The 14,379-nt window shown below is 43.6% G+C and overlaps 1 protein-coding gene across 1 annotated transcript in view; it reads left to right on the top strand.

Annotated features, from left to right (window-relative positions):
* MSH4 (mutS homolog 4) overlaps nt 1–14,379 on the top strand; it is a gene marked incomplete at its 5' end in the record, with an annotated part of 95,529 nt that overhangs the window by 68,869 nt on the left and 12,281 nt on the right. The window contains 3 exons of the mRNA XM_082265658.1: nt 1,754–1,954; nt 9,507–9,625; nt 10,175–10,303. Of these exons, the coding sequence (XP_082121784.1) occupies nt 1,754–1,954; nt 9,507–9,625; nt 10,175–10,303 (449 nt within the window). The remainder of the gene's footprint in view (nt 1–1,753; nt 1,955–9,506; nt 9,626–10,174; nt 10,304–14,379) is intronic.

Raw genomic sequence — 14,379 nt, 5'->3', positions numbered from 1 at the left:
ATGGGATCGGATGAGAACGGACAGTGGGTCCGTTCCCATCCGATTCCCCCATAGAGAACAGCGGGACCTGACAGCTGTGTCTCTGCACACAGTGCAGAGACAGAGCAGCCATCCACCTGCTCTGCAGGGGATCGGCGAATCGATCCCCCGCTGAGAAAAATGGAGTCCGCCGACGTACTCCCCTGTGTGAAAGGGGCCTTAGAGAGAAAAAGGAGAGTTACAGGGGCTTGTGTTACAAAGAGGCAGAAACAATTTCATGAAACATACAATAAAGGGCATATAACTACTGGGACATTTTTTTTTTTTCTAGTCCTGCTAGATCACTTCAGCCTGGCCCCTTTTGCAGGTATAGCTTTTAACATTAAAACAGTAAAACATTAAAAATAAGTGCCTATACTGTTTTAACCACTTGCCTACTAGGCCTATTTTTGACATTTGGTGTTTACAAGCTAAAATCAGTTGTTTTTGCTAGAAACAACTGCAGAAAATGCAGGACGTATATATACAGTGGCCGGTAGGGAGGTGGTTAAAATCCAGTAATACTCTGTCTCACCCTGCTCTGCACATGCTCAGTTGCTCTCTATTTTTAGGCACTGCCAAATTTGTAGAGGACGATTTGCTGACAGCCTTAAAGTGGAATTAACCCGTCCTATCCTTTACAGCCCAGGAAGCTGCTTCTGTTTGATCTGCAACTGCCATGGGTGCTGCACATGTGATCAGTTATGACTCCAGCCATTTGATGGTTTAACAGTTTGGTTGAGGACACAAGCAAATGTGACAGTTAGCAATCCTGGCATTCCAAGAATGTAACTGTTTTTTGAAACTGTAAAATCAGTGGGTATGATGTACTTCTGGGGCTCTGGGCTTCAGCGAAATGGCAGCCTCCAACAAGAAGAATCAGGAATAATTCTGAAGGCAATTTACAGCACACACCAATAATGCATAGAATGCATTAACACGTGGTTGTAAAGGCTCTGCATTAAGGTAAAAAAAACATCTGTGCAGTTCCCAACCCCCCCCCCCCCCCATTATATTTACCTGAGCCTGATGTGGATCCAGTGATGTGCACAAGAGTAGGAGCTCCTTCCTTCCCGTTGGTTCAGACAAAGCAGCAGAGTCATTGGCCAGTGAGGAGGGAGTGGGGGAGGCAAGGCCGAGCAGTGCTTTTTGACACACAGAGCCACCTTGGGAGTGGGCACGCATGAGTGCCCTCATAACAAGTGGCTAGCTATGGGGCATGAGGGAGGAGCGCCAGGGGAGGGGGGGTACAGAAGAGGAGGTTTGTGGCTGCTCCGTGCAAAACCATTGCACAGAGCAGGTAAGTATGACCTGCTTTTATTTATTTTTAAGTTATCCATTTACAATCACTTTAAGATAAAAAAATGTCTTGACTGAAGTATGATTGCAGGATGGATCACCAGGTAAAACTAAAAAGGGAAAAAAAGCCTGACAAAGGAATGTAATGCTGCCACCACATCTAAGGACTGATGAGCTGCAACAAATTACCTTTTTGTTCTTGTATTTAGAATAGTTTTGGCCGGAGTTGGGTTTTAGGGGAGAGGCTGCTCAAACTTTATATCTTAAAAAAAATAATACAGTATATATTTTACAACAACATTAGAATTTAAACACATTTGATAACATCTTTTATTTCCAAGCCCATTTTGGATTTGTTATTGCTTTAAACCTGTGATATGTGTTTAGTGTCTTCTATTCCGGGTACATTCACTTACCCTTTTATGCTTTATTGAAGTTCGTCCAGAATTCACAGATACAATGGCGATCAAACAGGGCTGGCATCCAATCTTGGAGAAGATTTCCTTGTCCAAACCAGTTCCCAATGACACCTATCTAAGTGAGGGGAGTAATTTTATCATACTCACTGGGCCAAATATGAGTGGGAAATCAACATACTTAAGACAGATTGCTCTTTTCCAGATAATGGCACAAATAGGTAACGTTTCATATTATTCTGATTTGTTTCTGTTTGAAGACAAATAAATGGATGAAATTTCATTGTATACATTGTAATATTTTTATGTTCAGCACATTATTACTTTATGATCATAAAGTATGCTTACTGCTCCATTTACTCCTGCAGTCTGATGTGATGCCCAGTGTCAAGGTTCCTAAGTGGACATTAACCAGTTCAGCTCTCACTTCTGTATTACACTTCCTATAAACCAGAGCAGTTTTCACATTTCTGCTATCTACTTATTGATTCAACAATAACTTTGTTTATTTAAAAAAAAAACAAAGCAATAGATAAGTCATGTGTTTTGGAACAAACAATGCTTTCTTTTAGTGCTGATAAAAAAATGATTTTATTTTTTATGCACTCTATAGACAGAAAGCTTAAAGTGGTTGTAAAAGCAAAAGGTTTTTTTTTTATCTTGGATAATAAGTTCACCCATATTCAGGGTGTAACATGTTACAAACAGACTGGCCCCCGCACTGGACCCCAATCCCCATGCTGTGGACCCCTCTCCCCCCCCACCCCCGCTAGCTGTCAAAATACAAAAAGGCGGGTGTGCGGGGCTCTGGCTGCGTCACTTATTTAAAATGCTCTGTAAATGGAAAACTATGAGGTCTGGCAGCCTTTGTGGCCAGGGTGTTTTCTTCCAGGGGAAAAAACTCCAAAACCTGCAGGATGCGAATTTGGCTCCTGTTGTACAGCAGTCGGTCATCTTTCAGGACTTGCATGCGGGTGCTTTACCTGATGGTGTCTACTTTTGAGGTGGTTCCCTTTGCACAGTTTCACTCGAGACCTCTGCAAAGAGAGACTCTTGCCAAGTAGGACAATAAAGATTCAATAGGACAATGCCACTGCCAAGGAGGCACAAGAAGTGTCCAGGCGGCTTGGGAGGTAGCCGGCATTCTAAGGTTCAGCTGTGTCTCCAGTGGGGAACTTCCAAGGTGGACCTGTTGGCCTCTCGTCTCAACAGGAAGAGGAATAGAATTGAGGCAAGGTCAGACACACTGGTGGCTCCTTGGGGCAAGTATCATCTTATATACGCCTTTCCCCCGCTAAAACATCTGCCGAGTCTTCTGCGAAGGATCGAGGCAGAAGGGATCCGGTCAGCCTATTGGCTCCAGACTGGCCTCGTCGGTCTTAGTACGCCTATCTGGTACGGCCAGTCACCGATGCCCCTTTGGAGACTTCCTCTCAGAGAAGATCTATTGGCCCAAGGGCCAATCTTCCATCCTGCTTTACAGTCACTGGCTTTAACGGCTTGGCTGTGTAAAGCCAGGTGCTGAAGGATAGGGGGGTCTGAATCTGTGATTTCAATGCCTTTAAAGGCTAGAAAATCTACCTCTAGGAAAATTTACCATTGCGCCTAAAGGACGTACATTGCATGATGTGATTCTCTTGGGTCATGCCCGTTCCCTTTTGGTGGCTCAAATTTTGGCATTCCTCCAAAGAGGTGTTGAGAAGCGCCTGGCCTTGGGTACCGTCAAGGACCAGGTTTTTGGCCTTGGCGGTCTTCTTTTACTGTCCTTTGGCTACGCATTCTTTGGTTCACACCTTTATTCAGGGGGTTCACCACTTGGCTTTCCCAGTACAATCTCTGTGCCTACGTGGGATCTCAATTTGGGGTTGTCGGTTCTCCAGTAACTGCCTTTCAAAAATATTTGCAAGCTTCCCCTGCTTACATTGTACCAGAAAGTAGCCTTCTTGGTGGCTATTACTTCTCCATGCAGGGTGTCAGAGCTGGCGGCGTTGTCTTGTCGTTCACCTTACCTGGTGGCTAACAAAGATGAAGTGGTGCTTCGCCCTTGTCAGTCTTTCCTTCCTAAGGTTGTTTCTGGTTTCCATCTGAATGAAGATATTGTGTTGCCTTCCCTGTGTCCTAAGTTTAAACATCCTAGGGGGATTTCCTTGCACTCTCTGGATGTGGGTCGGGCTCTCAGGTTGTACCTTGCGGCAACCAAGTAGTTTAGGAAATCACCCTTAATGTTTGTCCTCACAGATGGACATCACAAAGGGTTGGTCGCATCTGCCGTGACCATTTCCATATGGACAAGACAAACGGTGGTGCAGGCCTATTCCATCAAGGGTCAGGTTCCTCTGTTCCCTGTTAAGGCACTTTCTACGTGGGCGCTTAGTGCCTGTTGGGCTTTCCGCCAGCAGGCGTCAGTGATACAGGTTTGCAAGGTGGCCACCTGGTCGTCTGTGCACACTTTCACAAAATTTTATAAAGTGTATGTACTGGCATCTGTGGATGCTGCTTTTGGCTGCAAGGGTTTGCAGGCCGCTGTGTGAGAGGACCCGGTCCTCTTTGAGAGTGTATTGTTTGCAGGTGAGCTTCAGTAGTTCCTGGTTGAGCTCCAGGTTACCTGGTTGGCTAGGCTTAGCCTTTTGGGAATTAATTTCTGCTGTGTTTTTCCCACCCCTCATGTTTAACACTGCTTTGGGACGTCCCAATGGTTAAGAAGATTCTGGAGCTGTGTGTGTAAATGAACGAAAGAGAAAACTGGATTTTTGTCTTACCGTAAAATCCTTTTCTCTGATGTTCATTGATGGACACAGCACCCACCCCTCTATTGAGTTGAGTTATTTTTCCTCTGACACTGCTTGCAACAAAACTGAAGTACAAAAACAAAGCAGAGTGTGGGAGTATATCCCCTGGGACTGCTCTATAGGTGTGGTAAAGCTTTTTCCTGCCTAGTGTCGTCCTCCTGTAGGGGGCAGCATAACCCAATGGTTAAGAAGATTCTGGAGCTGTGTCCATCAATGATCTTTAGGGAAAAGGATTTTACGGTAAGACAAAAGTCCAATTTTTATTTACCTGTCAGGTTAGCTTAATAACTCATGATGTCAAAAAAAGTAGATATTAATGCCCAGTCGCTGCACATCCATGGCGGGCCTTAGATTGTGTGCTGAGAGCATGCTCACTAGCACAGTGATTGAGCTGTCACCAACAGTTGTCGATAACAACTTCTTATCTGGAGTGACAACCACAGGCTGCCTCTAAAAAATGACCAGGGGAGCTGAAGCAAGACCAGTCACCCTGCTGGTCTGTATAACAGAAAACTCCTCAGAGGCAAAGTGGCCACAGAGGCAAAGTGCAGAAATGGTTTCATGCTGGATTGCAGCACAGATCTGGAAGAAATATACAAAGATTAGGGAGAATGAACATGACTCTTATATTTAAGCAATAGTCTGCTGAGATTTCAGCTTTAAATCTGATTTCACCTTTTCTTTAAAAAGAAATAAATTAAATAATAAATGAAATGCACTTGTTTGCATTGAAGCCTGCAGAGCATTGCAGTGATGATCAGTGAGTCGCAGGTGTACTGCACAGGCTCTTGCACTGTTTTGCCCCCGGTCCCCACGTAGGTACGGACCTTCTATTTTGGGGCTGGAGGAGGCGAAGCTGGATTATAATTGTGGTGATGTCACCACCCTGCTGCCTATGTGCCCTTCTAATTCCATCTGCTATGATGGTAGATGGGTCTTTTAGTAACCTCCATTCATCATTCCCGGACCTTAACCACTTGCCGACCGCCGCAAGTACATATACTGCGGCGGTCAGCCCCGGCCAGGCAAAGTGACGTATATATACGTCACTAGCCTGTCACCGGCTTGTGAGCCAATAGCAGGCGAGCGCGCGCGCGCCCCGGCTCGTTCCCTAAGAAGTCAGTGCGTGTGACCGGCGGACCCGATGTCCGCCGGTCACTCGCGATCGTTCGCCAGGAAGGGAGAAAGGCAGGCGGCTAATGTAAACAAGCCGCCTGTCATTCTCCCCTGTGTAAAAATGGAGATCAGACGGTTCTACTATGTAGGACCATTGATTTCTGTTTTTACACTAGTAGCCATGTCCCATCACAGTTAGAAACACGCCCCTAGGACACACTTAACCCCTCCCTCTCCAATACAGTTAACCCCTTCCCTGCCAGTGTCATTTTTACAGTAACAGTGCATATGTATAGCACTGATTACTGCAGTAATGTCACTGGTAACCCCAAAAGTGCCAAAAATGTCAGTCAAGGGTCCGATCTGTCCGCCGCAATGTCGCAGTCCCGCAAAAAAGTTCGCAGATCGCCGCCATTACTCGTTAAAAAAAAAAAACACCAAAAATGACAAAAATCTTTCCCTTTGTTAGTAAACGCGATAACTTTTGCGCAAACCAATCAAAATACGATTTTTGCGATTTTTTTTTTACCAAACATATGTAGCATAAAACAAATTGTCCGAAAATGTTAAAAAATTTTGATTTTTTACATTTTTTGGGGGGAATTTCATATAAAAAATGTGAAAAATATTGTCATTTTTGCAAAATTGACGCTCTTTTTTTGTTTATAGTGCATGATCAAAAAATCGCACAGGTGATCAAATACAACCAAAAGAAAGCTCTGTTTGTGGGAAAAAAAGGACGTCAAATTCGTTTGTGTACAGCGTCACACGACCGCGCAATTGTCCGTTAAAGTCACGCAGTAAAAAATCGCAAAAAAAACCCTGGTCAGGAAGGGGGTAAAATCTTCCGGGGCTTAAGTGGTTAATGAAGAAAGACGCACTCTGCATTCAGGTAGCAAGGGACAGGGTATGCGACCATGTATGTATTACATCTTAAATATGGGTGTAACATGAAACATGGACCAAAAGGGACTTAACCTTAAAAACTAAACTAATCATTCAAAAGGGGATGAAGTGGAAAATTGGGTTGTGACTTACAGTAACCAGTAAGGTACACACTCTAATGTTACAACGTGTAGGAATAAAGGGACAGTACGTATGTTTGCTGTCTGCAACAATTTTTCTCAATCCTATTTTTTTTTGTTCAGTGCTTTTCCTTCAAATGTAACATAAAAGCAATTGTATTGTGACCAGCAACATATAATTCAACAACCAGTTTAGGTATTAACCTTAGTGTGTGCAACCAAATGGAATGCTATCATGCTGAGAACAGGAATGTTTTCATAAGTAGCTCATTGCATTTTTTAGAATTCTTCACAAAGCTACAATGTTAGTAAGAGCCTAGAATACAAAGTGCTGCTCGAGGTCATTAGCACCCTTTGTTAGCACTGAAACACAGCACAGTATTGCTACACTACTGTTAACAATTTATAGTACATAAGATATTCTGGACCTTTTCTCTCATGGAGTAAAGGTTCAAGCATGTTGTGGGATAATCTTTGAAGCCAACTTCCAGGCAAAACATGATCCCCCTTCTACCTCTCCTTCCCGTCTTCCTCTAACCCGTTCTGCGTGTTTTTTTTTTCTTACCGTGTAAAACAAGATCTACTCAAAGTCTGCGTCCATGTCCCCTGTCCAGCGTTGTTTCCAGTATGGGGTAGTGCTACAGATGTGTCTCTATCAGGCAGTTCCCTTATGCTGACATCATTCCTCTTCTGGATCCTAAAAGACCCCACTGCTGGACAGCCAATAGGAAGTGTCCATGTCACTTGGGCAGAAGGCTCAGGATTGGAGCGTTATGTGAATACCAATTTAGGTAAGTAAATAGGGCATCTAGATTTAGTATTTTTTCTTTTTGTCATGCCAGTAATCACCTAGAGGTGGGTGGGATAGAGAGGAAAGAATGGGGTTAGTATTTTAGTACAGGCGGTCCCCGGGTTACAAACATCCGACTTACAAACAACTCCTACTTACAAACGGAGGGAGACAACAGGAAGTGAGGAGAAATCTACCCCTAGGAAGGGAAATTCACTCCTGTAAGAGTTCTTATGGGAAAAAGGTGTCTCCACTGAAGCTTTATCACCAATCCTTGTTTCTACAATAACCCAAAATTTTCAAAATACATCTGTCATAGGGACAGAAAGTGAGATGAAATCTTCTGAACAGGTGTACAGACAATAAAACAAATGTTGCAAGGGTGTTAACCCTTCCCTGTGCTATCCAAAAAACGTAAAAACTATTATTTTGGCTGGTGCTAAACTTAAAAAATGTACCTGTTCCGACTTTACAAACAAATTCGACTAAAGAACAAACCTACAGTCCCTATCATGTTTATAACTCGGGGACCGCCTGTACTTTAGTATCGAATTGGAATAGGGATAGTTCTGCAAAACACTTGGATTGGGGATGCAAGCATCGTATTTAATCATTCCTAATTTATGAAGGTTTTTACCTATTCCTGAAACATGATGTTTAAATTGAATTTGTCAGTTTGGTTTGGGGGGAGAAGGATTTAGCAAAAGTTATAATAAAGGTAAAGCTACCATTGAAGGCTTAGCTATTTCCTGTTAGGTCTTTTTTAGACAAATTAGATTGTTTCTAATTGCAGCTCCTTCTCTGTTTTCAGCAGCTTTTCCTAACGCTAATGCCCCTAACCCTCCCCCCCAGCCTAACCTCTTACTACTGTAAAGAAAATATGAATATACAGTATTGAAAAGGTATTTATTCTGACATAGTCCATCTCCAAAGTCAGTTCACTGGTACATTTGCCTGCCACAATTTTTTTTTTTGTTAGTGAGTCTCTTCATATTGCCTTTAGGAATCCTGGAGTACTTGAAGCTGCCATTTGCAAAGTTAAGGCCCGTACACACGTAGAGATTGTCGGGCGTAAATATTCGGCCAACGTCCGATCGGCCGATTGTGGGCTTGTTAGTATGATGCTTCCGACAACCGACTGCGACTTTTCGGCCGAACAAAATCTGGTGTGCAGACTATACAATTTTTGTTGGCCGTCACCAGAACGGCCGATTGTTCGCCAGTCAGTACAGAATTCGGCCGACAAACAGCAGATGAGCAAGACTGGGCATGCTCAGAGAAGAAAAAACACACGGAAAGTTAACCATCACATGACATCACTTCTGCAGTCGGCTGTTGTTGGCCGACAAAATTCGTGTGCAGTCTTTAGCACTTTTCAACCGACAGGACAGCACCGGACAAAAGACGGCCGATCGTTCGGCCGACATTCGGTACGTGTGTACGGGGCTTAAGTGCTCTGGATTTACGTTCTTGGGGATTCTCAAGAAAAAAGAAATTAAAAAGGTCCATGCAAACACCTTTGCCTGCTAACTTTGTATGTCAGCCCTAAGTAGTCATGTGTTCTTTTATAAATCTTGGTGTGCTTTGTGCAGATCTGCGCAGTAATCCAGTGTGAGGCTTTCCCTCTGTGCTGGAGCTTCCTGTAATAAAGACCGGCCACTGCTGGTCTCTCTCCTTGTGCAGGGTGACTGGTCTTGTCTCCGCCCCTTCCTGTGGTTCTCTGCAGTGAGCCTGTAGTGGGTGGAGCCTGCTGGGTCCCTCCCACAGCTCTGCTCTCTGCTCAGGCTATGTACAGCACAGTGATGATATCATTGCCACTTTTTCAAGGTAATAACTGGGCTTACAAAGACATTTGGTGTTCATAAAATCGATTTACATCCTTTGTGTTTATTGAGAAATATATTTTAATCACATTTTTTATGCCTGGAGTTCAGCTGTAAATAAAACTGAGATCAGATTTTGTTAAATTTCAAAAGTTCAATTTGTTTCATTAGTACATCATCATTCTCCTTTTATTCATTATCACAAATGTTATGGCTCTTATGTTTTTCAGGGTCCTTTGTTCCAGCAGAATATTGTTCACTACGAATTGTTAAACAGATATTTACCAGGATTGGAATGGATGATGATATCGAAACAAATGCCTCAACTTTCATGAGGGAAATGAAGGAGGTGCAGCATTACATACACTCATACACTATATGAAATCTACATATCACAGTAAACATAAAATTAATGAGCTTAAAGAGGAATTCTAGGTATAGATATTTTATACATTGGTCCTGCAGCATTCTAAACACAGGAGGTCGGCCACTCAGTACTGGCACCACTCAGAGAATGCTTTGTATTTTCTGAATTAATGCAAAGCATTCTCTGATGGACTAGGTGGAGAGGCAGGATGGGGGCATCACAATGGCCACCTCGTACAACCCGAGAATGCTTTGCATTCATTCAGAAGATGTAAAGCTTCCTCTGAATGGTGCCATGCTGAGCAGCCAGAGGTTTATGTTAAGAATTCAGCAGACCATCTGATAATCACAGGACTTGGAAGCAATTGGAGATCACTAGAGTAGCGGTGTCTGTGTCAGTGGTTTCCAGCTTCCAAAGTGTAATTCTTTTCTGGTAAACCTCATGTTTTTGTATGGATTTCAAATGTAGCTGTTGATAAATCTATGCATAATTCATGTAAAGTTCCACAAATGTGTTCTATTCTTTCTTAAGATAACATACATAATTCAGAATGTAAATGACCAGTCACTGATAATAATTGATGAACTTGGAAGAGGCACTAGTGCGGAGGAAGGCATCGGGATTTGCTATGCAGTGTGCGAACACCTTATTGGTTCAAAGGTATCTTTGTCATTTCCCAATTGTCATTGTCAAGGTATTCTCTCTTAAAGTGTATATTCAGGAATTACCCCCTAAACCAGGCATGTCCAACCTGTTGCCCGGGGGCGGCAACGCGGCCCGGAACTGCAGGCAATGCGGCCCACTGCCCCCTGACAATTTTTTTTTTTTTTTGCTGGGTAGGAAGGAAGTCGAGTCGGCACGGCCACAGAGACAGCCTTGGAGGGGATCATCCACTAGTTGTGTTAAATTAGTGCTGGGGTGGGCGCAGCAGCACGGGAAGAGCGCGGCAGCGTTTTATTACTTATATACCTTAACTATAGTATATATTTTATATGCGGCCCGAGACAATTTCTCTACACTCAATGTGGCCCAAAGAAGCCAAAAGGTTGGACACTCATGCCCTAAACAGTGGCTAAAGATTAGCACTTCCACCTAGCAGCACTAGGATCGATGGTTTAAATCTTAACCATGGCACTACCTGCATGGAGTTTGCATGTTCTCCCTGTGCCTGTTTGGGGGTACTCTGGGTACTCCGGTTTCCTCCCACACTCCAAAGATATGCTGGTAGGTTAATTGGCTCCTGTCTAAATTAGCCCTACTATGTGTATGTATGAATGTGAGTTATGGAACTGAGATTGTAAGCTCCTTGAGGGCAGGGACTAATGTGAATGTATAATCTATAAATGTAAAGCGCTGTATAAACTGACAGCGCTATAGTACCTGCAATAAATAATACAACTCCTTCTCCCCTTCAACAGCATGTCCCAGCATAGTTTTTACCTTGTTTCTTTATAGCAGGGTTGGGGAACCTTTTTTCTGCCAAGGGCCAGTTGGGTATTTATAAAACCATTTGGGGGCCGTACAAAATTATCACCTTAAATATTAGCCTGTTATATTTGGTCAAACATTTAATTAACTCACCCCTAATGTGATGGCTGCAACTGCTTCTCTTTGGTGAGGTGTGTGAGGTTAACTGGTATTGATGATGTTGCTACTCGCAACAGGTTTCCCAGGTTTGCGTCGGTCAGTCTGGAGCGCAGTCGACTATTTTGTGGTGGTAAGTTTTGAAAAGAACTGCTGGCAGGTACTGCTGGTGGGTACTGCTGGTACCGCGGGCTTGTACTGTGCTGCGCCTGCGAGTACTGCTGGATGGTACTGCTGGCTCAGGCTGATACTGCTGGGGGTACTGCTGGCTGGTACTGCTGTGGGTACAGCTGGCTCAGGCTGGTACTGTGCTGTAGGTACTGCCGGCTCAGGCTTGTACTGATGGCTGGTACTGTGCTGTGGGTACTGCTGGCTGGTACTGCTGGCTCAGGCGGGTACTGCTGTGGGTATTGCTGGCTCAGGCTGGTACTGCTGGCATGTACTGCTGGCTGGTACTGTGCTGTAGGTACTGCTGGCTGGTACTGTTGTAGGTACTGCTGACTCTGGCTGGTACTGCTGGTTCTGCTGTGTGTACTGCTGGTTCTGGCTGGTACTGCTGTGTGTACTGCTGGCTCTGGCTGGTACTGCTGGCTAGGAGAAGTGTAGCAGCGCCTTGCTGGAGGAAGAGGTGATGTTTCCTGTATTGGTCACAGGCGGAGTGCATTTGATATCACTCCGCCTGTGACTCACTCAGACTGTAATAACGGAGCAGGAACTATATAGGAAGCATCGGCTCCATTCTGACAGATCAGCTGAGGGACACAGACTCAGCTGCATGGGGGGGCCGGACCAGATGACTTCGGGGGCCGCATACGGCCCCCGAAACGTAGGTTCCCCACCCCTGCTTTATAGAGAGAAGCAGCTTTTATTACTTCCAGTGACATTACCAGGCTTGTAAAATGTCTGCAGGGGGCTACTTTCCTATTGATATAGGCACACCACCCAGAGCTACATCTCCCAAGGGCCCTTTCCCTATGCACAGTGAGTTGGTAAGCTCTTTGGAGTCAAGGCAGCAGCATTTCTTTTGCTGGGAAAGAAATGAATGTACTCACATGGAGGTGGAAAAAATAAAAAAGAGTCAGGATAGGAGTTCTGTATTTCAGCAGGTAGGACTGACAATGCTGATTTAGGTTTCAGTGCACAAAAGGGCACTTTATAAAGGGTGTTGGTTGAGCCCAGTCCATGTACCTGTCACAGACACCCAGGACATGACAAGTAATTTTTCAATTATGGGCGTTGCCCATATTTGGGTAATGACATCACCACCATCCACATTTACATTTTAGCTTTCCGATGGGGAATCTCCCAGCCAACAGCTAAATGTGGCCAGGGATACGACTCTTTGCTGGAAGCGTGTCACATTTGTGATAGCTTCCCAGCACAGGCGCTGCCCACTCTCAGTACTGGCATACCTCTGTACACCAGCCAACTCAGAGTTGGTCCTAATTACTGACCGTTTTTTAATCTGAGAAGTGGCAGTAATTCTTTAAAGAATTTGTGCCTCACATAGGGGTTGATTTACTAAAGCACCTAGTCGGCAAATGGGCTCACTCCCATGCATTAGCGACAACTTTTAGTCAGAGAAAGGATTGACTAAAGCACTCTGCCAACAAATAGTCATGATTGCAAATTTACTAATAGTCACAAAACTTACCGACCGTCTAAATGAGTTCCCCTTCTAGAACCAGGTGTACAGCAGAGAAGAATCTGGTTTAAAACATGGTCTCAAGCAATTTATACTTCCTATACATAGATTTAGCATTTAAAAGAATAACTGCTTTAAAATAATTCTAAATTTGTCTGTATAAAGTGATACATTTCAAAAAATCCAAACAGGCATTGACTTCTAGTTCAAACATATCAGTAGTGATACAACTGAGCATGCCCAGACTAGGAAACCTAGGAACTGCTTTCCATCAGTTGTTTCTTTTGAAGTGCTATAGTAAATACCAGTGTTTGCAAGTCTGGAAATGTTCAAAATGTGGATACCTATTTTTGCGAAAGCCCGATTAATAAACAAGCGAACATTCATATATATATATGTAACAGTATACATCGATACATGTAACTATAGAACTTTAATGCACAGAAACACCAACATAGATATTCTAAGAACGTTTACATTTCATTTGTAATTGTATTTAGCTGTTTTTTTTCCTTCTTATACAATATTTATCTTTTCTAATTTTTTTTTAAATAATAATACCTGTACCGTGTTTTAATTTATTTTTGGGAGCGTACTTTTTCTGCAGTGTATATATAGTACATCCGGAAAGTATTCAGAGCGCTTCACTTTTTACATATTTTTTTATTTTACAGCCTCATTCTAAAATGGATTAAATTCATTATTTTCTACAAGATTCAACAAAAAGTACCTCATAATGACGTGAAAGAAGTTTGTTTAAAATCTTTGCAAATTTATTAAAAATGAAAAAAATCCCATGTACATAAGTATCGCAGCCTTTGCTCATTACTTTGTTGAAGTACCTTTAGCACCAATTACAGCCTCAAGTCTTTTTGAGTATGATGCTACAAGCTTGGTACACATATCTTTGGGCACTTTCTCCCATTCTTCTTTGCAGCACCTTTCAAGCTCCACCATGTTAGATGGGGAGCGTTGGTGAGCATCCATTTTCATATCTTTCCAGAGAGGTTTATTCGGGTTCAAGTCTGGGCTCTGGCTGGGCCATTCAAGGGCATTCACAGAGTTATCCAGTAGCCACTCCTCTGTTATCTTTGCTGTGTGCTTGGGGTCTTTGTCCTGTTGGAAGATAAACCTTCGCCCCAGTCTGAGGTCCAGAGCGCTCTGGAGCAGGTTTTCATCAATAATGTCTCCTTACATTGCTGCATTTATTTTTCCCTCCATCCTGACTAGTCTCCCAGTTCCTGCCGCTGAAAAACATCCCTACAGCATGATACTGCCACCACCATGCTTCATTGTAGTAATGGTCTTGGCCGAGTGATGAGCGGTGCCTGGTTTCTTCCAGACATGACGCTTGCCATTCAGGCCATCTTTGTTCCATCAGACCAGAGAATTTTGTTTCTCATGGTCTGAGAGTCCTTCAGGTGCCTTTTCGCAAACTCGAGGCAAGCTGTCATGTGCCTTTTGTGGCTGCCGTCTGGCCACTCTACTATATGCGCCTGATTGGAGG

Source organism: Pelophylax lessonae (assembly GCF_965119305.1).
Source record: "Pelophylax lessonae genome assembly, chromosome: 8".
Lineage (NCBI taxonomy): Eukaryota > Metazoa > Chordata > Amphibia > Anura > Ranidae > Pelophylax > Pelophylax lessonae.
Note: the sequence above shows the minus strand (reverse complement) of the source record. Positions and strands in the feature narration are given on the sequence as shown.